The 26844-nt window shown below is 39.7% G+C and overlaps 5 protein-coding genes across 13 annotated transcripts; 1 reads left to right on the top strand and 4 right to left on the bottom strand.

Annotated features, from left to right (window-relative positions):
• The first annotated feature begins 313 nt into the window (after positions 1-313).
• LOC104709796 (BEACH domain-containing protein A2-like) lies at positions 314-15266 on the top strand. Of its 8 annotated transcripts, none has more exons than XM_087461658.1 (20): positions 314-459; positions 562-1058; positions 1402-1474; positions 1643-1728; positions 1987-2122; positions 2211-2267; positions 2489-2602; positions 2775-2966; positions 3092-3157; positions 3721-3835; positions 3998-5127; positions 5337-6036; positions 6179-6281; positions 6382-7496; positions 7577-9233; positions 9472-12468; positions 12681-12989; positions 13102-13408; positions 13495-13641; positions 13745-15266. In XM_087461658.1, exons 2-20 carry the CDS (start codon positions 886-888, stop codon positions 14924-14926), a joined length of 10659 nt encoding a protein of 3552 aa, XP_087317784.1. In that variant the 5' UTR covers positions 314-459; positions 562-885; the 3' UTR covers positions 14927-15266. The 8 variants fall into 8 exon arrangements, with proteins under 8 accessions (XP_087317784.1, XP_087317788.1, XP_087317783.1 ...); XM_087461662.1 differs by having other exon boundaries at positions 332-459; positions 1640-1728; positions 3058-3157; XM_087461657.1 differs by having other exon boundaries at positions 332-459; positions 1640-1728.
• Positions 15215-15780, bottom strand: LOC104707825 (uncharacterized). The gene has a single exon (XM_010424257.3). It carries the CDS (start codon positions 15745-15747, stop codon positions 15388-15390), a length of 360 nt encoding a protein of 119 aa, XP_010422559.1. The 5' UTR covers positions 15748-15780; the 3' UTR covers positions 15215-15387.
• A 421-nt stretch (positions 15781-16201) lies between these two features.
• Positions 16202-18549, bottom strand: LOC104707826 (putative clathrin assembly protein At4g02650). Its single transcript, XM_010424258.3, has 3 exons — positions 17659-18549; positions 16677-17525; positions 16202-16560 (listed from the first exon to the last, which is right to left on the bottom strand). The coding sequence occupies exons 1-3, from the start codon at positions 18326-18328 to the stop codon at positions 16271-16273; spliced, it is 1809 nt and encodes a 602-aa protein (XP_010422560.1). The 5' UTR covers positions 18329-18549; the 3' UTR covers positions 16202-16270.
• Positions 18550-18643: 94 nt separating this feature from the next.
• On the bottom strand, positions 18644-21058 carry LOC104707827 (basic leucine zipper 10). Of its 2 annotated transcripts, none has more exons than XM_010424260.3 (7): positions 20563-21058; positions 20361-20442; positions 19831-20017; positions 19652-19727; positions 19436-19561; positions 18974-19335; positions 18644-18888 (listed from the first exon to the last, which is right to left on the bottom strand). In XM_010424260.3, coding segments are annotated over exons 1-7 (1263 nt in total). In that variant the 5' UTR covers positions 20992-21058; the 3' UTR covers positions 18644-18887. The 2 variants fall into 2 exon arrangements, with proteins under 2 accessions (XP_010422562.1, XP_010422561.1); XM_010424259.3 differs by having other exon boundaries at positions 18644-18847; positions 20563-21057.
• Positions 21059-22335: 1277 nt separating this feature from the next.
• LOC147940409 (uncharacterized) lies at positions 22336-24035 on the bottom strand. Its single transcript, XM_087461289.1, has 2 exons — positions 22888-24035; positions 22336-22408 (listed from the first exon to the last, which is right to left on the bottom strand). Exons 1-2 carry the CDS (start codon positions 24033-24035, stop codon positions 22336-22338), a joined length of 1221 nt encoding a protein of 406 aa, XP_087317415.1.
• Between the last annotated feature and the right edge of the window lie 2809 nt (positions 24036-26844).

Below are 26844 nucleotides of genomic sequence, written 5' to 3' on the forward strand. Positions count from 1 at the left end.
CAAAATGACGAACATCACATGTTTATGCCTTCTCCAACTGCCTTCTTAGCCGCTTAACTTCCGCTGTCCACGTGTAAGGCTGAGATTATTCGTAAATCAACTTGTTATTCTCACGTGTTAACTCACACGTGCGGCTCTGCATCACATTTTGGCCTTTTGGGGATGATCGTCAAAACCGTAATCTTCTTTATGGACCTAAATGATTTTTTTAAAGAATAACGGGGTAAGAATGCGAAATAGATTCATTCCAGGGGCGATAAGATAAACAATTAATCAGGAGCTTAATTAATGTTGCGTTTAAAGTAAATAATCTATATTAAGAGGATATTAATAAATAAAGAAAAATAGCGTGAGTGAGGGAGAGAAAGTGAGATGGTGACTTGAGACTTTCGTTTGAAGCCGAGAAACAAGGCGCGGAGAAACGACGAACGATCAACGATGATGACCACATCACAAAACGTAGATATTCATATTTTATTTTTCTTAAATCGACCTTTCAATTGATTTTTTTTTGTTTTTGTTTTCTCCGTTAATCTCGAATCGTCGCGTTCTCTGTATCAGAATCTGTTTCCTCAGAGGATGAAGCCAAATTTGAAAAGTGTTGTTGTTGTGGGGGTGTTGAATCGCTAATCGCATATTTGGATCTCTGACTTTGTTCTTACTACCAAACAAACCCTAATCCTCCTTGCACATTGCACCAGCTAACATAGTTTTTTTTTTTTTTTTTTTTTTGATGTCTGGGTTGTTCGTATTCATTGATTCCGTTTCGTTATTGGTTTAATCGAGGAATCGGAAGAAACTGGTTGATTTCTGATAACCGACTCGGATCTGGGTCAGGAGGACTGGTTATCGGATGAATGTGTCGTGAATCGAAACTGTGGAACTATGAAATGGAGAACATTGCTTCAGGACTTGAAGGATAAGGTTGGAGTAGCTGAAACGACCGCCGAGTTAAACGTCGTCAGTGATCCCCCTACTCCACCGTCTTCATCAGCTTCCCCGTCCTCTATTAACGCTGTCTCCGCTCAGCATGACTTCAATTCATTATCTCCTACAAGGTACTCCGCAGATTTTGTAGTCGTATGTAGGGGATAGCAATTGCTAGGTTTATGATTCGGTTCTAGTGTAGCAGTAGCAGAGAAGAGATATGGTCAAGTAGAAAGTCTGAATCAGACGAGCTAACCAAGTAGGTAGTTTAATGTGACACTATTAAATGATGACTTTTGTCAACTGATTAATAGTGATGACACCGTACAACGATTGCTACCTTTATGGTATATTTTTCTGATTTCACAGTGATAGTTTATTTATTAGTTTCTCAAGGCAATTTATTTTGTGCACTTTCACTAATCATATGTTGGCATAAGTAACCAATGGTTCTCCTCTTTACTCCTTGGAAAGCCGAGACAAACGTAAGCTGGAACTGGATTTCACGAGATACTGGGAAGTGTTCCGTTCATCAAGCTCTGAACAGGTTCGTGTGTGATAACTTCACACTCATTGCGTGCTTTTATCATTTGTTCATAGATGTGACCTTGATGTTATGTACTATCAGTCAATCACTTATTGTGTTCACATTTAAAAAAAAAGGAAAAAGGCATGGAAAATCACTACTGTTAATCCTTCATATATGTCACAGCAGGAGAAAGAAGCCGCCCTGAATCTGAGTGTGAATACGTTTTGTAGACTAGTGAAGCAGCATGCTAATGTAGATCAGTTAGTTACCATGTAAGCTATTTCTAAATCTCTCTTTTTCTATTTGTATGAAATCATATTCAGCTACTTTTATTCTTTTCCAAGAGACAATTTGCATGTCAACTAGGAAATGTCTCAGAGTCTCCACATGATTTAAGCTTGTATAAAGGGATCATACATTTCCTACCTTGAACATTTTTCTTCATTAGAGGGTCTTCTGTACTCTCTTTCCCTTCTCAGATATCAGATATGAGATTATCAACCATATTGGGAATTTTATTTCAATTGCAGTTTAGTAGAAACACATGTATTCTCTTTCGTCATTGGGAGAGCATTTGTGACAGATGTTGAAAAGTTAAAGATTAGCAGCAAGACAAGATCATTGGATGTTGAGAAAGTACTAAAGTTTTTTTCTGAAGTCACCAAGGTTTGCCTTTCCTTCTGATTACAGTGAATCAGGACATGTTACATTCTTTCTCTGTTAACCATGATTTTGTTTTGTTTCTTTCCTGCAGGAGGGTTCAAGTCATGGTGCAAACCTTTTAACTGCTGTTGAAGTCCTTGCATCTGGGGTACTTTTGACTTTTACTTGCCTTTTAGTTTTTCCCTTACTCAGCTATGCGTTTAAATAATACCAAAATTTGTTATTGAGATTGAATATCTGATAGCTAACTGGTAGTTACGCTCACCTTTCGAGGCAGTAGAAAATTTTGAGGGTGCTGGCTCTTTGATGGCTTATATAATAAAAACTGTGTTGGTTTATATACTCAACCTTTTATGTGTTTTCTTTCAGCCTTTCGACAAACAATCTCTATTGGATTCTGGGATATTATGTTGTCTAATACACATTCTCAATGCGCTTCTGACATATAGTGAAGGTGAAAAAACTGTTAATGCTGAAGAAAAGGTAAAGATGGCAGATGTAGTACTCTCCAAGCTAGATACTTGAGGTTCTGTTTAATGGTTCTAGTCAGAGTCATGTATAACATAATTTTCTAAAATGTGTTTCATGCTGGCCAAGTGTACACTTTGCAATGCCTTATCGATTGAGACTTTAATGCGTCTCCATTTATTTGCAGGTGGTGGGGAATGTTGTCCATATCATGAAAGCATTGGCAAGCCATCCTTCTGCTGCACAAAGTTTGATTGAAGATGACTCTTTTGAGCTGCTTTTCAAAATGGTTTACAATGGTTCTCTCGTGGCTCTTTCTCAATATAAAGAAGGCCTAGTTTCATTACATAACATACAGCTTCACAGACATGCAATGCAGGTAATTTGTTGCTCACCTGTTCTTCTACAAATCGAGCAATGAGCAATGTGTTTTGAAACTTAAACTTATGTGTATGTTGCGATGCTTACAGTTCCATTTGTGAATCCCTTTCTTGTCACTGTCAGATCCTTGGGCTACTTCTTGTCAATGACAATGGTAGCACGGCAAGCTACATACGCAAACACCATCTGGTATGCCATTAGATTTTGTAGATAGCCTCACTGTGGAATATTAATTCTCGTGTATTTCATGCTTATTGTCACACTATCCGAGGTCTCCCGTGATTAAGAATTTGGTTATCAGGAGACTTAGGTTAATTTTACTAGAAGAGTATGAGCCAAAAGCTAATGATAACTATTGGTTTTGTGCATATATACTCTTCTTTTCACAACCTTACCACTGCTAAATAGCCGCAATCTGGTGTTTAAAAGGTTTTCTTTATGATGCTTATAGTAATCTTCAAAGCATTTGACAATATTCGTTTTCTTAAATGAAGGAGTTTGTTTGAGTACTTGTCCTTGGTTTGTGACCTTAAGATCTTTGTTAAGAAGCTAGATCACTAAAAAACTGCCTCTGATAGATCTTGTATTTAAGAAAAACTATTTGGTTTCTGTATAGTGTGAAAGAAGTATGAACCTATAATTTGTTACTTCTAGATATAAAGGTTTCTTAATTGAGTTTTTCTGGCACAAGGTATGACTGCTCGCTCTGTTTCAACTTCTTCTGAACTATGTTTTGCTGAGTTCTTCTGCAGATAAAGGTTCTCCTAGTGGCTGTCAAAGATTTTGATCCGGATTGTGGGGACTCATCTTATACAATGGGAATTGTGGATTTGTTACTTGAATGTGTGGAACTATCATACAGACCTGGTAATTTGGCTTAGAAACATACATAAGGAATCAAAATATGTCAATTGCCATGAAAATATGTAGTGGAGAGTAGAGATATTCGGCAGTGATCTTCTTACTTTTGGATTTGTTAACTACTCTGATTATGGTTGCTAATCTTTATCAAATTTGACTAATGTATAGAAACTGGTGGGGTTAGGCTCAAAGAGGACATACGAAATGCACATGGTTACCATTTTCTTGTACAGTTTGCCCTGGTTTTGTCTTCTATGCGGAAAGATATGGTTTTTGCATTCAATCATTCATCTCCACACAAAAATAGCGGTTCCGATGACTCTGAAAATCAGCCACCTCTTTCATTGAATAGTAGTCAAAATGATGACAGGGCTTCACAACATTTCTCCCCTTCACTGTCCAGATTGCTTGATGTTCTTGTCACCTTGGCTCAGACTGGTCCCATTGAGTCACCTGGAGCAAGTACTTCACTATTTTCTTACACAAAGCCCACCGCTAACAATCTGTATGATGAGGATCATGGTAATGGTAAAGTTAAAGACCTTGAAGCTGTCCAAATGTTGCAAGACATCTTTCTGAAAGCAGAGAACAAGGATCTTCAGGCTGAAGTGTTAAACCGAATGTTCAAGATATTCACGAGCCATATGGAAAACTATAGAATGTGCCAAGAATTAAGGACTGTTCCACTTCTGGTGCTGAACATGGGTGGTTTTCCTGCCTCGCTGCAAGAGTTAATCCTCAAAATTCTTGAATATGCTGTCACAGTTGTAAATTGTGTTCCAGAGCAAGAACTATTGTCACTTTGTTTCTTGCTGCAACAGCCAATCAATTCCGAGTTGAAGCATACCATACTTTCTTTCTTTGTAAAGCTCACATCTTTCGATCTAGAGTACAAGAAAGTCCTAGGTGAAGTTGGTGTTTTGGAAGTCTTACAAGATGATCTGAAGCAGTGCAAACTTCTCATGGGTCCAGATCAGCATAGTGGAGTTTCTAATTATTTGGATCGGGTACCTAGCTCACCTAGCTTCAAACAACACCTAGATAGTAAGGATGCCATCATTTCATCACCAAAGCGGATTGAATCTGGTTCAGGAAAGTTCCATATCTTTCAAGTTGACAGCACTATAACTGTTGGCTGGGATTGTATGATCTCTTTACTAAAGAAATCTGAAGCTAATCAGGCAGCTTTTCGTTCTGCCAACGGTGTGACTGTCATTCTTCCATTCTTAATCTCTGATGAACATCGTACTGGTGTTTTGAGGATTTTGTCATGTTTAATCACAGAAGATATTGAACAGGTAACTCTACATTCAAAGAATATGCATTATTGATATATTACAATGTGTCTTCTTGTTTCTCTGATAAAAAACATCAAATTCTATTACCTTGACAAGGCTTTTTATTCTTTAAATTATGCTGCCACTATTGAGGTTCTGTTGCATAGGTATCAGAAATCCTTCTTTTTTTTTTCTTGTGAAGGGTAACTCTTATCTTATTATCCAAGCAGGTCCATCATGAAGAGTTAGAAGCTGTTATCGATGTGTTGAAGAGTGGAATGGTCACTGGAATCTCTGGGCATCAATACAAGCTTTACGATGAAGCCAGATGTGATACCATGGGTGCTCTGTGGCGTATTCTTGGGGTTAATGGCTCTGCTCAAAGAGTATTTGGTGAAGCCACTGGTTTTTCTCTTCTATTGACCACCCTTCATACGTTCCAAGGGGAAGAAGAGTGTAGGGATGAGTCTCTTGTGATGGTTTTCATCAAATTGTTCAGATATCTGTTGCGCCTCATGACAACTGCAGCCTGTGATAATTCTATCAATAGGATGAAACTGCACAGTGTCATTACATCTCAGATATTTTATGATCTTGTGGTGGAGTCTGGTTTGCTGTGTGCTGATCTGGAAACACAGGTGATACAACTGTTTTTAGAACTTGCACTTGAAGTTGTGCTTCCACCGTTTTTGACATCAGAATCTATGGCCTCAGCTGAGACGGCAGAAAGTGTAAAAGCAAGCTTTCTTGTAAAAACTCCATCTGGCCAATTTAATCCTGACAAGCAGAGGATCTATAATGCAGGTGCTGTCAGAGTTCTGATCCGTTCACTGTTGCTTTTTACTCCAAAAATGCAGCTGGAATTTCTGAATCTTCTAGAAAGGCTTGCACGTGCCAGCCCATTCAACCTGGAAAACCTCACGTCAGCTGGTAAGAACTTTGTCTGTCCGAGGATTCCCCTTGGGGTCATTATTACTGGAAAAGTTAACTTTGAAATCTTATCTTTGTTGTTTTTTCTCTTCTTCACTCTTGTCGGCTGCGCCTTCCTCTTAATGGAATTATAATGGAACAGGTTGCGTAGAGCTCCTGCTGGAGATTATCCAACCCTTTCTTCCGGGTTCATCTCCATTTCTTTCTCATGCTTTAAAGATTGTTGAAGTTCTTGGGGCGTACAGGTAGTTGACCATAGCTAAAAAATCTAGTACATAGTCTTAGGGTGACTACGGTTAATTGGCTGGCTGATCTTATTCATAGTATAGTCTTATTCTGGTGCAGATTGTCTCCATCCGAGCTCAAACTGCTGTGTAGATATGTTATGCAAATGAGGGCTATGCATTCGGGTCACTCACTAGTTGGTATGATGGAAAAACTAATTCTCATGGAAGACACAAGTTTGGAAGATGTTTCCCTGGCCCCTTTTGTTGAAATGGACATGAGCAAAACTGGGTGTGCTTCTGTTCAGGTGTCCCTGGGAGAAAGATCTTGGCCTCCTGCTGCTGGTTATTCATTTGTTTGTTGGTTCCAGTATTGTAATTTTTTGACAACCCAAGGAAAAGAGTCAGAAGTCTATAAAGCTGGTGGTGCATCAAAGACACACAGTTTGAGTGGGCAGCAAAGTGAACGAAATGTTTTCCGGATATTTTCTGTTAGTGAAATAAGTGATGAAAGTCAATCCTATGCAGAACTATATTTTCAAGAGGATGGTATTTTGACTCTAGCCACTAGCAATTCAAATTCTTTGTCATTTTCTGGATTAGAAACTGAGAAGGGCAAGTGGCATCACCTTGTTGTTGTCCATAGTAAGCCAAATGCTCTTGCTGGACTCTTCCAGGCTAGCGTTGCTTATGTTTATATTGATGGAAAACTTAGGCACATGGGTAAACTGGGGTATTCTCCTTCACCTGTTGGAAAGTCTTTGCAAGTAATAATTGGAACTCCAGCTACTTGTGCCAGGGTTAGCAGTTTGGCATGGAAAATACGTTCATGTTATCTTTTTGAGGAGGTGCTCACATCAGGCTGCATTGGTTTCATGTACATTCTTGGTAGAGGGTATAAAGGTCTATTTCAGGATGCACATCTCTTATGTTTCGTCCCTAATCAGGCTTGTGGTGGAGGCAGCATGGCTATCCTTGACTTTTTAGATACTGACATGTCATCATCGTCTAGTATCCAAAAGTTTGACGACAGTAATAGACAAGGCGATTCTAAGGCAGATGGTAGTGGGATTGTATGGGATCTCAAGAGGTTAGAGAATCTTTCAATTCAGTTACCCGGTAAGAAACTTATTTTTGCATTTGATGGAACATGCTCAGAGTTCATGCGCACGACTGGAAGTTTTTCCCTCCTCAACCTGGTTGACCCATTGTCCGCTGCTGCTTCCCTTATTGGAGGTAATCAATGATCCCATATAATTTCGTATTTTCCATTTTATTTTCAATTTTGTTTCATTGGACGTTTCTCAATGATATAGGAATTCCGCGTTTCGGGCGCCTAGTGGGAAATGCGAGTATCTGCAGACAAAATGTGGTCGGGGATACTATACGCTCTGTGGGAGGAATGGCTGTTGTACTTGCACTTGTTGAAGCTTCCGAATCTAGAGATATGATATATATGTCTCTTTCACTGCTTGCATGTGTGCTTCATCAGAATTCTCAGAATGTAAAGGATATGGAAACATACAGGGGCTACCATTTACTAGCTCTGTTTTTGCGTCCCAAGATGGCGCTATTTGACATGAAATGTTTGGAGATATTGTTCCAAATTTCTGCATGTGAAGCTTTCTTTTCAGAGCCAAAGAAGTTGGGGAGTGGACAAAGTACTATTTGCATGTCACCTACGGAGATTACACCTGAAAACAACTATGAGGATCTTAGTCTGTCAAATTTTCAGTCTGAACCTTCTTCAGTTGGATCTCATGGATATCTGGATGATTTTTCAGGGCCCAAAGATTCTTTTAGTCATTTATCTGAGCTTGAAATAGGAGATAGTCCTGTTGAAACTTCAAACTGCATTGTCTTATCCAATGCAGATATGGTGGAACATGTTCTCCTGGATTGGACCCTCTGGGTGACAGCTCCTGTTTCCATCCAGATTGCCTTACTTGATTTTTTGGAGAACCTCGTCTCAATGCTTTGGTACAGGAGTCACAATCTTACAATTCTGCGTCAAATCAATCTGGTGGAACATTTGTTAGTGACACTTCAACGAGGGGATGTGGAAGTTCTTGTCCTAGAAAAGTTAGTAATTTTTCTTGGATTCGTCTTACAAGATGGTTTCCTTACTTCTGAGCTTGAAAGTGTGGTTAGGTTTGTGATTATGACATTTAATCCACCTGAAATAAAATCACAGAACTCATCCATGCGCGAGTCAATGGGAAAGCATGTAATTGTGAGAAATTTGCTTCTGGAAATGCTTATTGATCTCCAGGTAACCATAAAAGCAGAAGAACTGCTGGAGCGTTGGCATAAGATAGTCTCATCAAAATTACTGACGTACTTTCTTGATGAAGTTGTGCATCCTAGTAGTATGAGATGGATCATGACCCTTCTCGGTGTTTGTCTCACTTCTTCCCTAAGCTTTTCTCTTATTTTTTTTTCAAGTGGAGGTTATCAGGGGCTGGCACGGGTACTTCAAAGCTTCTATGATTCTCCAGACATATATTACATTTTGTTCTGCTTGATTTTTGGAAAACCTGTTTTTCCAAGACTACCAGAGGTACGGATGTTAGATTTTCATGAACTAATGCCGGGTGATGGAAGCCATGTGGAGTTGAAGTTTGTAGATCTGTTGGATTCAGTGGTTGCTATGGCTAAATCCACTTTTGAAAGATTGAGCATGCAATCAATGCTTGCTCACCACTCTGGAAACCTTTCACAGGTGAGGGATAGACTTGTAGATGAGCTTGTTGAGGGCAATGCAGGTATGACTGGAGACCTTCAAGGGGAAGCTTTAATACATAAAACATACGCGGCACGGTTGATGGGCGGTGAAGCATCAGCTCCTGCTACTGCGACATCTGTTATCCGTTTCATGGTTGATCTTGCGAAGATGTGCCCTCAATTTTCAGCTGCTTGTAGATGCGCAGAATTTCTCCAAAATTGTGCTGATCTTTACTTTTCTTGCGTCAGGTTTGCATCAATGCCTTTTGCATAAATATATGTTTTTCAGTACCACGTACTGAACATAGATGTGTACATGCATTTGCTATTTCGGATTCAAATTATTATTCTCCATCCCTTTTATAGTCTCATGGCATAGAGACAATATTTTTCTTTACTAATCTTCTATTCCTGCATGTCAAAAGGTCCTAGATAAGATCTGCAAGATGTTTTGCAAATTTTGACCAAAAGTTGGGTCGTGTTGCAGGGCTTCTCATGCTGTGAAGATAGCCAAACAGCTCTCAGTGAAAGGAGAAGAGCAGAATATAAGTTGTTGGGATGATAGCAGCGCAAAAAGCACTTCCTCTAGATTTCCTCACCGGGACGAGTCCACAAAAATCTCCATCAGTGCTGGAAGCTTTCCTCAAGAGCAGGCCAGTGTGAGCTCTGAAGTCTTGCCTTTACCTTCAGATTATGTCGCTATTGATAAGATGGAAAACATTCTTACAACACCACCAAGGGATTCAATGAAATCATTTCAAGGTCGTGAATATGTTAAGAAACAAGATGGTGATCATGCTGGCCCTGTATCAGCCTCCAGCGAAATGGAATCTTTAGATCGCAAAGGTAGTTCAAGTGAAGTTCAGCCAACAGAGCCCCATACGTCTGAATCTTTCTCGATTTTAGAGTCTCCCTTTTTCTCTAGAAAATCAAGTCTTGACGTTCCATTCACTCCATCACCATCTCAGGCTGTATCCTCGCTAAGCTCTAACTATAATGAATTCAAAAGTTCTACAAGTTCTTCTCCTCTGCCGTCGCATATCTCAGTTAGTGAATTTGCTGCATCTTCAGATCACATGTCAGGTTCACAAGGTTCATCTGCTGCCCAAACAATGTTTACCATTAGCCCAAAAATTCTCCTCGAAACTGATGAGTCTGGGTATGGTGGTGGGACGTGTTCTGCTGGTGCAAGTGCCATGCTAGATTTTATGGCGGAGGTATGTGCTGACTTAATGACTGAGCAGATCAAAGCAGTACAGGCTTTGGAAAGCATTTTAGAAATGATTCCTTTATATGTGGATCCTGAATGTGTTCTAGTATTTCAAGGCTTATGCCTTAGCAGAGTCATGAACTATCTCGAAAGGCGTCTATTGCGTGATGATGAAGAGGCTAACAAAACATTGGACAAAAGAAAATGGTCTACAAACTTGGATGCATTTTGCTGGATGATTGTAGATCGTGTATATATGGGAGCTTTTCCTCAACCAACTGGAGTTCTTAAAACCCTTGAGTTCTTGTTATCAATCCTGCAATTGGCTAACAAAGATGGTAGGGTTGAAGAAGCCACTTCTTCAGGGAAGGGTCTGTTATCGATAGGAAGAGCAACCAGGCAACTCGATGCTTATGTGCACTCAGTCCTGAAGAATACAAATCGAGCAATACTGTATTGTTTTCTTCCATCGTTCTTGACAATCATTGGAGAGGAGGACCTACTTTCACGTCTGGGATTGTTTGTTGAATCTAATAAGAGTCAATCTTCAAATCTAAGCGTCGAGGAATCTGAAGTTGATATCTCAACAGTTCTTCAACTGCTGGTTGCAAACAAGAATATTATATTTTGCCCAAGCAATCTTGATAGAGATTTGAATTGCAGTTTGTGTGTGAATTTAATATCTCTACTCCATGACCAGAGAAAGAATGTGCAAAACATGGCATCTAATATTGTCAGATATTTGCTGGCTCACCGGAAATCTGCTTTTCAAGATTTGCTTGTCAAAAAACCACACCGAGGAAAAAAAGTTGATGTATTACACGGGGGTTTTGATAGATTACTGACTGAAAATCTTCCAGAATTCTCTAAGTGGCTTGAGAGCTCCGAACAAATTATAAATAAAGTACTCGAGCAGGGTGCTGCAGTTATGTGGAAACAGTACATAGCTGGCTCAGAAAAATTTCCTGATGTTAGAATGAAAGGCATGGATGGTCGCCGCACTAGAGAGATGGGGAGAAAATCACGAGATACGTCGAAGTTAGACGAGAAACACTGGGAGCAGGTAAGTGAGCGAAGATATGCACTTGAAATTGTGCGTGATGCTATGTCCGCTGAGCTTAGAGTTGTCCGGCAAAATAAATATGGTTCGATACTTTATGCCGAGAGTGTGTGGCAAACTCATCTCCAGCAGCTGGTACACGAACGTGGTATATTTCCGTTGCGTCTTTCCCAGGGATTTGAAGATAAATGGCAACTCTGTCCTATTGAAGGTCCTTACAGAATGCGGAAAAAGCTTGAACGATGTAAACTGAAAATTGATAGCATCCATAATTTACTAGAAGGGAAGTTGGAACTTGGAGAAATTGAGCTACTCAAATCCAAAAATGAAGATGGCCTAGTTATTTCTGATATGGATTCGGAGCAAGCTTTCCTGCTAAGTGAACTTTACAGTGAGTCATTTTTCGACGAAGCTGATGACCTTAAGGATTTTTCCTCTGCTAGAAATGGATGGAATAATGATAGAGCTAGTAGTACAAATGAGGCGAGTCTTCAGAATGCTCTTTCTTTTGGTGGCAAATCTTGTAGTACAGCATCTGTTCCAATAAACGTCTACACAGATGCAAAATCTGAGAATGGATCTCCAAGAAATTCCTCCTCTGGTATGGATGAAATCAGAGCTGTAGAGGAAGAATCAGAGAAGGAACTGAATGATGATGGTGACTATTTGATCAGACCTTATCTGGAACATCTTGAAAAGGTTAAATTCCAATATAACTGTGAGAGAGTTGTTGGTTTGGACAAACATGATGGGATCTTCTTAATAGGGGAACTCTGCCTATATGTGATAGAGAATTTTTACATTGATGATCATGGATGTATCTGTGAGAAGGAATGGGAAGATGAGCTATCCATTATTGATCAGGCTCTAGGTGTGACGAAACAATTCACCGGAAGCTTGGAATCACAGTCCAAGTCTAGCACATTATGGAGTACAAAAATGAAAACCGACGCTGTAGGGGGAAGAGCATGGGCATATGGTGGTGGGGCTTGGGGAAAGGAAAAAGTGCGTGTGACTGGTAACTTGCCACATCCTCGGCGTATGTGGAAGCTAGATAGTGTTCATGAGATTTTAAAGCGTGATTACGAGCTGCGTCCAGTTGCTGTTGAGATATTTAGCATGGATGGATGTAATGATCTCCTTGTGTTCCACAAGAAAGAGAGGGAAGAAGTCTTCAGAAATCTCCTTGCCATGAATCTTCCAAGGAACAGCATGTATGGCATCTTGTTGCTTTTCATCTCATTTTATTTCGCTTTAAAATTTGGCGCTCTCAGCATTTTCTCTTTTTTTTTTTTTTTTCTCTAATCATGAATAAAAATGTCAAGTTAAGCTCAAGAGCTGAGCACTATATAGCTTAGTATCCATGAGGCCTTTCCTAAATCTACGAAGTTGTTGTTTATTCTGTTTATTTCGTTTTTCTTTTCAGGCTCGATACAACCATTTCAGGATCTGCGAAACAGGAAAGTAAAGAGGGTAGCCGTCTTTTCAAATTGATGGCAAAGTCTTTCACGAAAAGATGGCAAAATGGGGAGATCAGCAATTTTCAATACCTAATGCATCTCAACACCTTAGCAGGACGTGGATACAGTGATCTCACACAGTATCCAGTATTTCCGTGGATTTTAGCAGATTATGATAGCGAGAGTCTTGACTTGTCAGATCCAAAGACTTTTCGCAAGCTTGACAAACCAATGGGTTGCCAGACACCTGAAGGAGAAGAAGAATTTAGAAAAAGGTTTATGGTTTTGCATTTTGAACAATATGTAGTGTGTTCTTTACCATGAAGTTTTGTCGCATCATCTCCAATGATTGCTTCTCATGATTTCCTTTTCCCTTTTTCATTTCAGATATGAGAGCTGGGATGATCCAGAGGTTCCAAATTTTCATTACGGGTCTCACTATTCAAGTGCTGGCATTGTTTTGTTTTACCTTATTCGCCTACCACCATTCAGTGCTGAAAACCAGAAGCTGCAGGGTGGTCAATTTGATCATGCTGATCGACTTTTTAATAGTATTAAAGAAACTTGGCTAAGTGCAGCTGGAAAAGGAAATACATCAGATGTGAAAGAACTAATTCCTGAATTTTTCTACATGCCTGAGTTCTTAAAAAATAGATTTTACCTTGATTTGGGTGAAAAACAGTCAGGGGAGAAGGTAGATTTAGCTGCTCTACTGGTGCTCGAATGTACCTTCTACTTCTCTGTTTCCCTTTCATAAGAAAGTTCTTTGTGTAATTACAGGTGAGTAATGTATCTTTACCTCCTTGGGCTAGAGGAAGTTTTCGTGAATTCATCTGCAAGCACAGAGAAGCGTTGGAGTCTGATTATGTTTCAGAGAATCTGCATCACTGGATAGATCTCATATTTGGGCACAAGCAGAGAGGAAAGGTACATTACCTGTTTTCCTTTTGCTAGTTAACAGAGAAAATATAGTAGAGACTTAGAGATGTTGCTTCCTAAAATATCGAATCATGAGGTTGTTAATCTTTAGGCTGCAGAAAAAGCTGTAAATGTTTTCTATCATTACACCTATGAGGGGAATGTGGATGTGGATGCAGTTACAGATCCTACCTTGAAGGCATCCATACTAGCACAGATTAATCATTTTGGACAAACGCCAAAACAACTATTCCAGAAACCTCATGTTAAAAGAAGGACAGACAGAAAATTCCCTCTGCATCCTCTGAAACACTCGATGCATCTTGTTCCTCGCGAAATACGTAAATTATCATCATCGATTAACCAAATCATCACTTTCAGTGAGAAGTTGCTTGTTGCCGGTTCTAACTGTTTCCTGAAACCTAGAGGCTATAAGAAATACATAAGATGGGGTTTCCCAGACATGAGTTTGAGATTTATGAGCTATGATCAGGACAAGCTCTTATCTACCCATGAAAATCTCCATGAAGGCAACCAGATCCAGTGTGCTGGTGTTAGTCATGACGGGCGCAGTGTGGTCACTGGAGCAGACGATGGCCTAGTCTCTTTGTGGAGAGTCAACAAGGATGGCTTGCGTGGTTCACGGCGTTTACGGTTAGAGAAATCCCTTTGTGCACACACAGCCAAGGTCACTTGTCTACGTGTAAGCCAACCTTACATGATGATTGCAAGCGGTTCAGATGACTGTACAGTTATCATATGGGATCTCAGTTCTTTAAGTTTTGTGAGGCAGCTTCCTAATTTTCCGGTTCCCATTTCAGCAATCTACATAAATGACCTTACAGGAGAAATCATAACTGCTGCTGGAAATTTACTTGCAGTTTGGAGCATCAATGGCGATTGCCTTGCTGTGGTTAAAACATCGCAATTACCATCAGATTTGATAGTATCAGTAATAGGCTCAACGTTTTCTGACTGGCTGGAAACAACCTGGTACGTGACTGGTCATCAAAGCGGGGCACTTAGAGTGTGGCAGATGGTACATTGTACTGATCCGGTGAGTGCCGAGAACAAACCTGCTAGCAACATAACAGTAGGGATACATTTAGGGGATCAGGTGCCAGAATACAAGTTGCTTCTACACAAGGAGTTGAAATTTCATAAGAAACCAGTTACAGCTCTGCATCTCACGATCGACCTGAAGCAATTACTGAGCGGTGATTCAGCTGGACATTTGCTTTCATGGACAGTTCCAGATGATATATTGAAAGCTTCACTCAAAAAAGCTTCATAGTTTAGAGTCAGAAGTGTCATCTAGAACTAGGACGGAAGCACCTAGGAGGTAGATCAAAGCCATCTGATTCTTCTCCATCTGATTTGCAGATTAGATGTTGTTGCCCAATGGAGAAACAACAAAGCGAGACAAAAACGCGTCGATTTGACAATAACCAACAGGCTTGTCTTTAGAATTTGTGTAAATATAGCTAACATGTAATTTGTGTGTACAGCAGACTATTCTGCAAAGAATAAACTGGGTAAATCTAGTATTAGAGCCCCATCTATATTTATCAGATGAAATTATGTAATCATTTTTATTGTTACTATACTAGCTAAGGAACTTTTAATTTGGACAATTAATTGCTTCAACATCAATGGTAATGTATCATATTCTTTAACCGGTAGCCACTCTAAAAGTCTAAAATACAAAATCATAGTAGTGGTGTCTTAAGTTTTCAGTGTCAATCACAGAACATATCAATGAATAGCACAAGATATATTAGACACGAGCTTCGAACCTCCCAACCACTTCTCCATAACATACTCCTTCACTTTCTTCTCATCATTTCCAAACACATTACACATCGCCTTCACATAGTGAGATGGAAATTTCCCGTTTATCCTCACATAGAACATGACAGCACGACCCATGTCTCTGCACAAAGTGTCCCTAAGAGAGTCGAACATTGACTTATTGGGTTCTAATGAAGAGCTTGGCGGTCGCGACCTGTCCATGTTTCTTCGTATGCAAGTTTCCTCAGGGTTTAAGGAAGCAGCAGAGATGGCGTAGAAGGCCACAAAGAAGAAGACAACCACGATGCTCATGGAAGTCTTCATTGCTTTTGGCTTATCTTGATGTTTCTGTGAAGATACAAAGTGAAAATTAGACATTTATATATAGTGGACATGAAGATTTGAAACTTGTCCCGCATTAAAAACAAAAAAAACTTTCAGTTTACTATGTTAAAATTGGGGGTTTAAGATGTTTGTTAACATTAAAAATTGGGGGTTTCAAATGTTTCATCAGTTTCGCTTAGTACGTATACGTTTGATTTATGATATAGCTTCATAGAGGTTTTGTTCACCAATTTCAAAACTATATTACAAGATATTGTTATTAATAATTAATATGTGTTTTAGACGATTTTTTGGAGTGTTAAAATTCGGAAGATTATATAGTTAACAGAAGTAGAAAAGACACATCATATATGTATATGTTTCTTTTCTGTCTTTAATTCGTCTTACAAGTTAACAAAGTAAAATGACCAAAAGAGTTTACAATGTTAGAGGGACAACAAAAAAGGACCTTTCTTTCAAGCTCTTCAGTGGTGATTTTTTGTTTTTTTTTGTTTATATAACTTCAATAGCGAGGTGTGTAAGAATAAGGTCCCATGGAGTATGGAGGCTGATAATGTTGTTGTTGTTGTTGTTGGTTTTGTCCGAAATGCATGTAACCTTGTCTTCCATTTCTGTTGTATTGATCCCACATTATTTGTTCTTCCATTAACAATCTTTGTTTTCTCTCCATATCATTCATTTGCACGTACGCTGGTGGAGCCACCTCTAGCGATGCCGCGAATGGGTCAACCATTACCGAACTGGTGCTTCTGTTGGTTGTCGGTGGCGGCGCTGGCAATGCCAACATTGAGGCTGCATCACCATTTACATCAAAATCAAAAGTCAAAACCAAATTGAACTCAAAATAATTTGTAGGACCTCTCACTCTTTAAACTATGATAATAACAATATTATAAATATTTTTTTACCTGCTGGTCTTCCTGCAGAACCAAAAGCCACACTACTCGCACTTCCACTACTTCCATAAGCAGTAGACGTTTTGACCCCAGCATTAACTGCACCGTACTGATACATTCCATCAAGCAACAAACTATCAAATCCTCCTCCAAGCTCACTCTTTTGTCCCGACAATCTCGTTGCCGATTTCACCAATGCCGTCTCCCAATCTGTCGAATCATCGTTAAACGCTTCCCACCCTGGTCCAGAGGCGCTTTCAGTCCCAACGGCTCCATCGAACAACGCTAAAGCCAAACTGTCACCAACAGTTCCTGCTGTTGCACCTGCTTCATCCGTTAAATCCAGCAAATCACCCTCTTGGTCATGTCTTGAAGCCACTTCCTCAACATCTCCCTTTGTTTCCATCTTTTCTTCTTCTTCGACGTGTTCCGGTTCTGGTAAAGCTTTAATGGAGTTTAAATCTTCTTGAATTTCTTTAGTTTCCTCTGTTTTATTCTCCTCCTCCTCCACAGACTTTTTTGATGATGATTTTGTTGTTTGTGCAGCTAAAGCTGATTTATCTTTGATAAACTCATCCATGAGATCAAGTTTCTTCTGTGTGATCTTTTCCAATTCTGGATACTCTGAAGATCTTGCAACTCCCATGTTCTTACACCATCCGTAAAACGGATCTAACTCGTCGAATTGTTTAGAAACTCGACAGAAGATTTCATAGACTTTGATCGAATCATGAATATCTAGTTCCATGAATCGATCTATAAATACTCCCATTATCTCTGTTATGTAATAGTATATCTGAAAACTCTCTTTTACTATCGGATACAAAGCCACAATCACCACTCTGTTGTTCTTCGCATTACCTGTTGCAAAGACCTAACTTGTTAACCAAGAAAGTTTTTAAAATACGTGGGTTCCAAGTAAAGAGATTGTAATGGAGAGGCCTGGATGGCTTAATTCACATCTCTAATTTGAAATAGTAAATTAATTAATTACCTGTTGGACGGCAAGCTAAGAACCGATCAAGAAGCTGTTGTAAATGATGTACTCTAATGAAAATTTTCTCTGTTTTCATCTCTGCGACCGGTTTAGACTTCACCACAAGAGCTCTTGACCGAATATCGGTTTTGGTTTCTTGATGATCATCTTCCTGGCCGCCGGAATCACAATCACCGCCGTGTTTCCCTCTCTTTCCTTGCATCCGGAAGTCAAGCCTTTCGTCCAAATACAAAGCGTAAGTCCGAACAAAAGCAGAGTAATCCCAGGAATCAGACTGACTCGCATCTCTGAAATCAGACATGTTAAGCAACCTGGTTCCTCGTCCTGTTCCGAAGAAGATCTCTTGCTCGTAGGCTCGATCGCCATCTGCTAACAGCCGTTGGATCAAAATCAAGGTTTTGAGAGCAACCGACCAGTTCTTGGTCTTGTTGAGACGTCTCGAGAGAGTTGCCACACATGCGCTAACGTAATTGCGTGAGTAAGACGTTAGGTTTAAGATCTCTCTGATGTATTTCTCCTCTGCTGGATACTCGTCGTGCCGCGTGGCTTTCACGACGGCTATTTCGAGTTCCGTTAAAGAGCTGCTTCGACCTCCAACTTTGGCTAATCCTACGCTTGTTTGATCTTTCACGGCTCCAATGGCGCGTTTCAGTTTACTGGAACCCATTTTGACCAAACGTACGCCGTAAAGGAGAGACTAGAGAGAGAGAGAGAGGAGAAAAAAAGGGAAGAACGACGCCTTCTTTTGTCTACTTGGTTGTCGTCGTCTCGTTTTCTCCTCTGTTTCTTTTTGTTTTTGTCTTTCAGAAAGAAAGAAAATGTGGTTGCTTGATCGATCTACCACGGAAATCGCCGAGGTTGTCGGAATTTAATGACAGGGGAATAATTAGAAAAAGCATGTTGGATATGATATGATTTGACCTTTCTTTTCTTTTTAATTTAGATAAAAAAACAGATCGCCACTCTGTCATTAAGCTAGAAATAGAAACACGATTCTTTCTATTAAGAATCTTGTAATGTTATATAAGACAAGGACTGTTGTATAAAAGCCATGAGACTGTATTTTCACAAAATGTTTTTCTCATGGATCATAACTTACTTATAACACTTACAAATTACAAATGCAGATGCATTAATACAGTGCGAACGCAGCTTCTTGTTTCATCAGTCCACGCATTTTTTCGGCCTGTAAAATGAGCGAAAAAATGGGGGAAACAGGAATCTGATCTGTATAAACATGGATCATAGAAATGTTTTTAAAAAAATTGTTCAATGGTCTTATAAAAAAAAAGAGAGCCACTGATTAGCTTACCATGCTGAATCGTTCTGAGGTTCAGTAGTCCAGCCGTAAGGGTTGGCGTTTCGAGCAACATGGTGATTTTGCCCATTTCTTATTCTCTGCAACTGGGAGTTGGTTTGGGAGTTCAAGGATGGAGGAGGAACGAAATTGTTTCCGAGTCTTGGAGGTAGAGTGGTTGGAATGCCGATGTTTGGATTTGACATATGATTTAGGTTGGAGTGTGGTTGAAAAGCTGGAATATTGCTAGAAGAATCCATCCTGTTGTTACCAGTTAATGGCATTCTGTTGTTGTTGTTGTTATGTCCACTAGATCTCCCGAGAAGCATAGGATTCATTCCTGTTACTCTCTTTACGGTTTCTTCCGCCATTTTCACCTTAACATAACATGAAAATTACTATAATCATATTTAAAAAACATAAGGGTAGTTGAAGTTCAGAATAAAGGAGAGGGGAAGAATGCTGAACTCTTCTTACCTTAGCTCTTAATGTCTCAATGTCAGCTTTTAGTATTCTATTTCCAACAGCAGCATCATCATACTTGTGATTCATGTTGCTCAGTTGCTTAAGAAGTGATGAATGTTCACCCTTTAGCTCATTAACCTACAAAAATAGAAATTAGGGCAGGCTCATTAATATTGTTCGACACAAAAAAAAATAATAATAAAGTGTTAAGAGGATATGATACAAAACCTGTGTTTCGAGATCACTTGTTTGCTCCTGCTTCCTCCTTCTAGATCGCCTAGCTGACTCTCGATTTGACAGCATCCTACAAACATTAAAGGAAGAACAAGGCTCTCTAAAACTGTTTCACTGTAAAGGTAAAGCGGTAAGCTTCAAAAGAAAAGAAGTTGGACAAAAAGAATCATTACCTTCTAGATTTCTTTACATCCTCTGGATTCAAGGAACCAGTGGTTTCATTCTCTTCATCAAGGTCATCGTCATCAGAATATTCTCTGGACGATCCACTAGTGACCTGCTTCATTGGTACACCAGTATTTTTCAGCTCAGCTGGTAAGGAAGAAGTAACACCAACTTCTCCTGGGGCCACCAAAGAACCTACCACCATTAAACTTACTATGTGTGAGCCTCAAACAGATATCTGAAAGATCAATAGTAGCGCTGATATAACGATTTCAAACAGAAACATTGAACTAACCACAAGAATCCATGTCAACCCTAATCTTATTAAAGTCTTCCAAAAAGTCACAAAAAGATTGAAACTTGATTAATAAAATTAGTCGCATGATCCAACAACAACAACAAACAAAGGTTACCATGTTCCATGTTCGACAGCACAATTCCTTAACATAACATTCATAGCAGAGACGAGAAAATAGTAATACGAATCCACAGGGGTAATCTTCGATCATCCACATGATAACAAGAAAAGGGCTCTTACCTTGAGTAAGAGGACTTGATTGAACTGGTTGAAATTGAGTTTCTGGAGAGCCAGTCGAATCTTCAGGCTTCACAGACCCAGCCTGAGCAAAAACAAAGGAGAGCATATAGAACATAGAACATGAGAAGCTTGAGATTCAAATCAAAATAACGCACAAATTACACAATATAGATAAACTAAAAAGAAGATTAAACAAACAAACCCTAAGAGCAACAACAGTAGCGCACTCAGACTCAAGCTTGTTCTTGAGAACACGATGGTAATCATCAACCACCGTCGCCGCAGCACAATCCCGCTTCCCCGAATCGCGATCGCGAAATCGGCTATCGTCCTCCTCGAAATCGTTCTGTCCAGAAACAGAAGGAAGAGACTGGGCCGAAGAAACACCGACGATCGCGTCGTTTCCAAGTGGCTCAGAGCTCACCGCCGAAGAAGAAAACTCTTCGAGAAACATCTCGAAAGTCCATTCCGATTGGTCCTCAGCCGCCGTAACGGACTTGGAAGAATCGGGATTAAGAGGAATCGGAGGTGATTCCCAGAAAGGATCGGAGAAATCGTCAATGGAGAAGATACTGTTCATCATCTCTTCTCGCTTCACTTTCTTTTTGTCGGTACTTCCGCCTATTTGCATTTAGGTCCACCCACATTAGAATATTCTCTTCTTTTTTTTTTTTTTTTTTTTTTTCTATATACGCACAAAATTAAAATATATTGGTATTTCTTTACATATTCTGATTTTTTTAATAGTATTATAATATTAATATTCGTATAACGCTCCACTAATATTTGTATGAATAAAAGTAACTTTTTAATGCCAACATTATTATTTGATTTATTAGTTTACTCATCAAAAGTTTGATTGATTCAATTGACTAGTGGGTGATATATAACAAGGACATTAACATAAACCACTAGACTAAATTTTAATCTATCAATAATGTAACATATGAAAATTTTAGGCACAAAAAAAAATTGAAGTTCACTCTATTTTGATTTATGGTTTTTTTTTCTAATCCAAAACTTGAAATTCTTGTTAGTTATGATAATAATATATACAAAAGTTTCTAAAAATGATTAACGAACTATAATTTTTCGCGCGTAAATTTATACGGTTATTAACAAAAAAAAAATCAAAATCTTATAACGGATTTATGGAATTTCTTTTTCTGGACATAAACCAAAAGACCTTAACTTAGATGTCGCCAAAAACACAAATCATCACTATGTTGGCTATATATGACAATAGACTAACCTAAAGAAAACATATATTCAAGCAGCATTTTTAATTATTGCAAAGTTACAAAAAAAAAAACTACATATATACCACACAGAAGAAACAACTTCAATGTTTGAATTTAACTATTTAAGAGATGACAATTGACAAACCTGTTAACGAAAAAAAAATAGTTTATGAATTTTCAATGTTTTGGAACAATAGTTTGGAACTTTGTGTTAAAGTATAGAGAACACAACACACACAATAAAACACTTGGAACGCGCCAAACAAACGCTTTAATCAATCTTATAAAAACTTCTGTTTTTTACAAGACTTGAAACTAAACTCACTCTCCTATCTATCTAACACAACACCCTGTGTAGATCTAAAAGAGTTAAAACACACTCACCTTCAAAGCTTTTTGTATTTGCTTGAAGGTATACAAATCTCACAACTTTTATCCCGCGAGTGCTAGCTCTTTTTTCGGCTAGCCCACGCCTACTTATAACCCCACAAACGATCTCTAACCTAGATCTTTGTGTATCCTAACTAAAAGAAAATATTCCTTATCCCTAAGAAAATATCTTCCTTTATCTCTTCTTATCAAATATACTCTCAATATCTTCGAGTATATCTTGATCTCTTCTTTCTTCCTTAACACGCATCTTGTCATCACGTCCACAATATTTCTCCACGTCAGCACGTCATGTCACGTCAGCATATCAGCCCTCTGAGACACTTCACAGTTGCATGTTCCTTTCAGAGCTCTGTTGCACTTTCAATCTCCCCCTTTTTGACTGAACTTGTCAAACAAGCATCCATTGCATTTATCCTGTCAAAAACACAAACAAACACCAGCAGCCAAAACACAGACACAACTGTACCAACAGTGTATCTCAAAAAATCATCAGGCAGATAAGTTATCACCAAAGAAGCAATGAGACCAACCAAATTATCAGACAAATTAAAAAACAAGTCTCAAACACTAAAAACTTCCAAACACAAGTCTAAAGCATAGAAAGAAAAAAAACTACAGGAAGCAACAAATAAAAATAGCGAATAAAATAATAAAAAAACTCAAACATCTCCCCCTCAGCTCAGACTCCCCCTCAAACATTTGAATCAGACTCATCTCCCCCTGCTTGGTTGGCATAGTTTAGTCAAAAATATCATGAATACTTCGAAGTGCACACAGAGATGTGATTACTTACCAGCTTCCAAGAGGTATCTTGCAGAATCTGAATGGCCAACCGGATGGCTTTGCGCTCTGCAGACTTACCACTGCGAAGAACCGATTCCGCAGGCCGTTACACAATATTCTTCCCCTTTGTCTTCTTCGTGTCTTGTTGCTGAAGACTCGGAACAGGGCGCTGAGCTTCCAAGAGCTGATGAATAAGACTGGGAAACGGTAGACGAAACCCTGACTGAGCTTGCAGACCCAACTGTATGATTTGATCATAGATCATTCTCCCAAAATCAAACGGAATGCGATGCATGATCATGTAGATCACCATGGCTCTGTTTGCTGAAATGTACCCTGTATTCACCGTGGGAGACCAGTTGCTGCAGCATATCTTATGCAAATCCTTGATCACCGGGTCCTTGATTGCCGTTGACACCAGCTGCTTGCAGGTCTTCACTTTGCCACCGGATAGAAAGAGAGCAAGATCCTCCTCCAGAATCGCAGCTGTCTGTAGTCTTTGTTCGCGTACATCAACCACCTGAAGACCGAACAAGGCATTAATGCGGCTTGGTGAAAACTCATACACCCAATCTCTAACAAGCACATCAACTAAGTTCCCTTCAACCTTAACTGCTGGAAGATTTGCCCAGAACTCATAGACAACATCAGAATCATAAGACCCGATTTGAGTGACAGTTTTCAACAGACCGGCTTGATCAAGCAGCTCCCTAGCTGGATCATCTACTCCCAGAGAGTAGCAAACCTCAGCAGCAATGGTTCGAGAAGCAAAGAAACCATACCTTCGAGCAGCATCAGCGGATATGAACCGTTTTGAGTCAAATTCCTTTGAAGGAGCACCGCAAGACGAGGACACGCCCTTGTCCTTTCCAAGAGACGGACACTTGGAGTCGCGGCTGTCCGCATCAGCAACTGATTGTCGTTTACGCAGCCGGGACGAGATTCCCTTATTCGACAAAGTAGGCACAAGGACGTCACCAGTGAGATCAACCACCGGATAACGAGATCGCACCTTCCTTGGCAGAGAAGATGAAGAGTCGCATGTGTTGTGATCCATCTCGACAATAGCTGGCCTCGGCAAGGGGTCCGCCGGCACTGGAGTTGTTGTAGGTGATTCATCTCGAGGTTCGTAGACGACCATCGCCGTGGTAGGATCAATCGAGACATAAGGAGACGGCGGAGGTAGGGCTAACGGAGGGGTGTGAAGCTCCTCATCCGAACTAGAATCATAGTGGAAACCGCTAAACACATATTTCATGGTGATCAAGAGTTAGAGAGCAAAATCAGAGGAGAGAAAAATTAGAAGCTCAAAACCCTAGCCGCTCCTTTTATACACGCTCATGAGAATCAATGGACTGCTCAGTCCCGGCCCAAAAAATAAGAGGCAATCCTGAAAATACTCAATTAACCATCAGTGTACACTGCATCTATTTCCTTTTTCGACCACATACTCTTGCCAATTCATGTAACCACAATTAATGACAATGCACCAATAAACCTTGTTCTTTCCTTCTTATGATCCAATTTATCAGATTCATGAATCAAACACGGATACACACACCCACTAGGCCACTAATGATAAACCCTAAGGGACCCAGATCGAGAATTAAACACACATGAGCAATTTTTTTTAATTATTATTATTATTTTTTTATTAACATAGAAATCAGAACACTAATCATACCTCTGTCGTGTCAACTACTTGTTCAGAACCTTCATTAGGAACTATCACAACCTCTTGAGAGATCAGAGAATTGTTGCATGTGGGTAGTCTTTCACACTGGCATGCCTTTAGTCTTTAGCCCATCATAACATGTTAAGGCAGCTGGAGATCATATCTTTGAAGAGCACATCATTTTTTTTTTTTTTTAGTATATATTCCACTCAGCCTCTTGATGGCTGCTTCATCACCTTGAACTTCAGTGACATCATTTGATTTTGTCAGTCACTGATTCTAGGCTTGACTTTCAACAGGTTATTGAACCTGAGAATAAATGTGCATGTCTCTTCACAGCTCTTTGACCTCCTTAAATCATAACAACGTTTAACAGGATGGATAGACCGGCATGACAGACAGCTATTTCCCACAGCTTTTTCAGAGTGTTGATCTTCTATATATTCCAGGATTTCTATGATCTGTCTTAACTCATGTTCCTATCTTAGATCAACACAACTCAGAGAAAGAGATTAGAATTCACAGACACCAATAGACTTTCTCAGATTAATGAATCTGTTAAAGTCCAAAGGCTTGGTAAACAAATCAGCCACCTGAAAATCAGTGCTCACATGGTCAATCTCGATAAGTTTCGCCTCAACTATTCACGAACAAAGTGGTGTCTAATATCTATGTGTTTAGTTCTAGAATGCTGCACAGGATTCTTAGAGATGTTTATTGCACTCAAATTATTACAATGAATTAACAGAGTATCAGAATCCATACCATAGTCAGAAGTCATTTGCCGCATCCAAAGGAGTTGTGTGCAACAACTTCCTAAGGCAATGTACTCAGCCTCAGCAGTTGATAAAGAGACACTGTTTTGTTTCTTGTTGTGCCATGATATTAGGTTGTTGCCCATGAAGAAGCATCCTCAACTTGTGCTGCGACGATCATCCACAGATCTTGCCCAATCAGCATCACAATACCCACTCAGACTGGTATTGGTATCCTTGGTATAGTAGATACCGAAGTCCAATGTCCCTTTGATGTACTTGATGATCTTCTTTACTTCTAGTAAGTGTGACATCTTTGGCTTAGCTTGATAGCGTGCACAGATCCCTACTGACAGACATATGTCTGGACGGCTAGCAGTCAAATACAGTAGACTTCCAATCATTCCTCTGTATAGTTTCTCATCTATATCCTCCCCTTCTTCGTCCTTGGAGAGTCTGTCATTAGCGCCCATGGGAATCTTGGCTTCTTTACTCTTTTCCAACCCAAAGCGTTGTACACGCTCCTTAGCATAAGTACTTTGAGATGCAAAGATCCCATCAGCCGATTGTTTAACTAGCAATCCCAAAAAGTACCTTAGCTCTCCCACCATGCTCATCTCAAACTCCTGAGACATGCTCTCCACAAACTGTTTTACGAGAGGTTGACAAGTGGAACCAAAAACAATGTCATCCACATAGATCTGAACAAACATCAGGTCGTTGTTGCTGTTAAGAACAAACAACATTTTGTCAACACTCCCTCGACTGTATCCATGATCCATTAGAAACGTAGTCAACCTCTCATACCATGCTCGTGGTGCCTGCTTTAAATCATACAGGGCTTTCTTCAGTCGATAAGCATGCTCAGGGTGATGTGCGTTCTCAAAGCCTTTTGGTTGCTCAACATAAACCTCCTCTTGCAATATTCCATTTAGGAAGGCACTTTTAACATCCATCTGATGCAAGGTGAACTTAAGCGCACATGTCATACCAAACATAAACCTAATTGATTCCAACCTTGCCACCGGAGCAAAGGTTTCATCAAAGTCAATACCCTTAATCTGAGAATAACCTTGAGCTACCAACCCTTGCTTTGTTCCTCATAATGCAGCCACTAGCATCACTTTTATTTTGAATATCCACTTTGTTCCTACTATATTGACGTCAGCAGGACGTTGAGTGAGTTCCCAAACATCACTACGTTCAAATTGTTCCAGCTCATCTTGTTAGCAGCAACTCAAAACTCATCACGAAGCGCCTCCTTGTGATTCTTGGGCTCAATAAACGAAACAAAACATGCAAACTGTACTACAGCAGAATCCTAAGAGACAGACTCCGGAATGACAACCTTTTGTTTCTTCCCAGCCAGCTGAGCAAAGTCAATCTGCTTTCCTTTGGTAACTCTACCCCCCTGAATCGCACCTATAACATCAGTAGAGGAGTGATTCCGATGAACATGAGAAGATACAGGAACTGAATCGTGAGTTGACACAGGCCTGTCAGAGACAACAGGGGTGGCAGATTCTGGCACAGACTTCTCAGCATCAGTTACCAGGTCCGTGTCGGAGACAATGGGCACCACTGCAACCCGGAGGAAGGAGGTGTCGTCAAACACTACATTGACAGTCTCCTGAACA

This window comes from Camelina sativa, chromosome 8 (assembly GCF_030686135.1).
Source record: "Camelina sativa cultivar CO46 ecotype springtype chromosome 8, ASM3068613v1".
Taxonomy (NCBI): Eukaryota; Viridiplantae; Streptophyta; class Magnoliopsida; order Brassicales; family Brassicaceae; genus Camelina; species Camelina sativa.

Excerpts from the sequence above, each read along its gene's own strand:
- LOC104709796 (XM_087461657.1), top strand. The coding sequence starts at position 886 with ATGAAATGGAGAACATTGCTTCAGGACTTGAAGGATAAGGTTGGAGTA. Across the intron at positions 12,990-13,101 it reads GAAGAAGAATTTAGAAAAAG|ATATGAGAGCTGGGATGATC; the intron begins GTTTATGGTTTT and ends TTTTCATTTCAG. Across the intron at positions 13,409-13,494 it reads AAAAACAGTCAGGGGAGAAG|GTGAGTAATGTATCTTTACC; the intron begins GTAGATTTAGCT and ends GTGTAATTACAG.
- LOC104707825 (XM_010424257.3), bottom strand. The coding sequence starts at position 15,747 with ATGAAGACTTCCATGAGCATCGTGGTTGTCTTCTTCTTTGTGGCCTTC.
- LOC104707826 (XM_010424258.3), bottom strand. The coding sequence starts at position 18,328 with ATGGGTTCCAGTAAACTGAAACGCGCCATTGGAGCCGTGAAAGATCAA. Across the intron at positions 17,526-17,658 it reads CTTAGCTTGCCGTCCAACAG|GTAATGCGAAGAACAACAGA; the intron begins GTAATTAATTAA and ends TCTTTGCAACAG. Across the intron at positions 16,561-16,676 it reads TTCTGCAGGAAGACCAGCAG|CCTCAATGTTGGCATTGCCA; the intron begins GTAAAAAAATAT and ends ATGGTGATGCAG.
- LOC104707827 (XM_010424259.3), bottom strand. The coding sequence starts at position 20,991 with ATGCAAATAGGCGGAAGTACCGACAAAAAGAAAGTGAAGCGAGAAGAG. Across the intron at positions 20,018-20,360 it reads ATCAAGTCCTCTTACTCAAG|GTTCTTTGGTGGCCCCAGGA; the intron begins GTAAGAGCCCTT and ends TAATGGTGGTAG. Across the intron at positions 19,562-19,651 it reads CAAGTGATCTCGAAACACAG|GTTAATGAGCTAAAGGGTGA; the intron begins GTTTTGTATCAT and ends CTATTTTTGTAG.
- LOC147940409 (XM_087461289.1), bottom strand. The coding sequence starts at position 24,035 with ATGAAATATGTGTTTAGCGGTTTCCACTATGATTCTAGTTCGGATGAG. Across the intron at positions 22,409-22,887 it reads ACAAAGGGGAAGAATATTGT|GATAAATGCAATGGATGCTT; the intron begins GTAACGGCCTGC and ends TGTTTTTGACAG.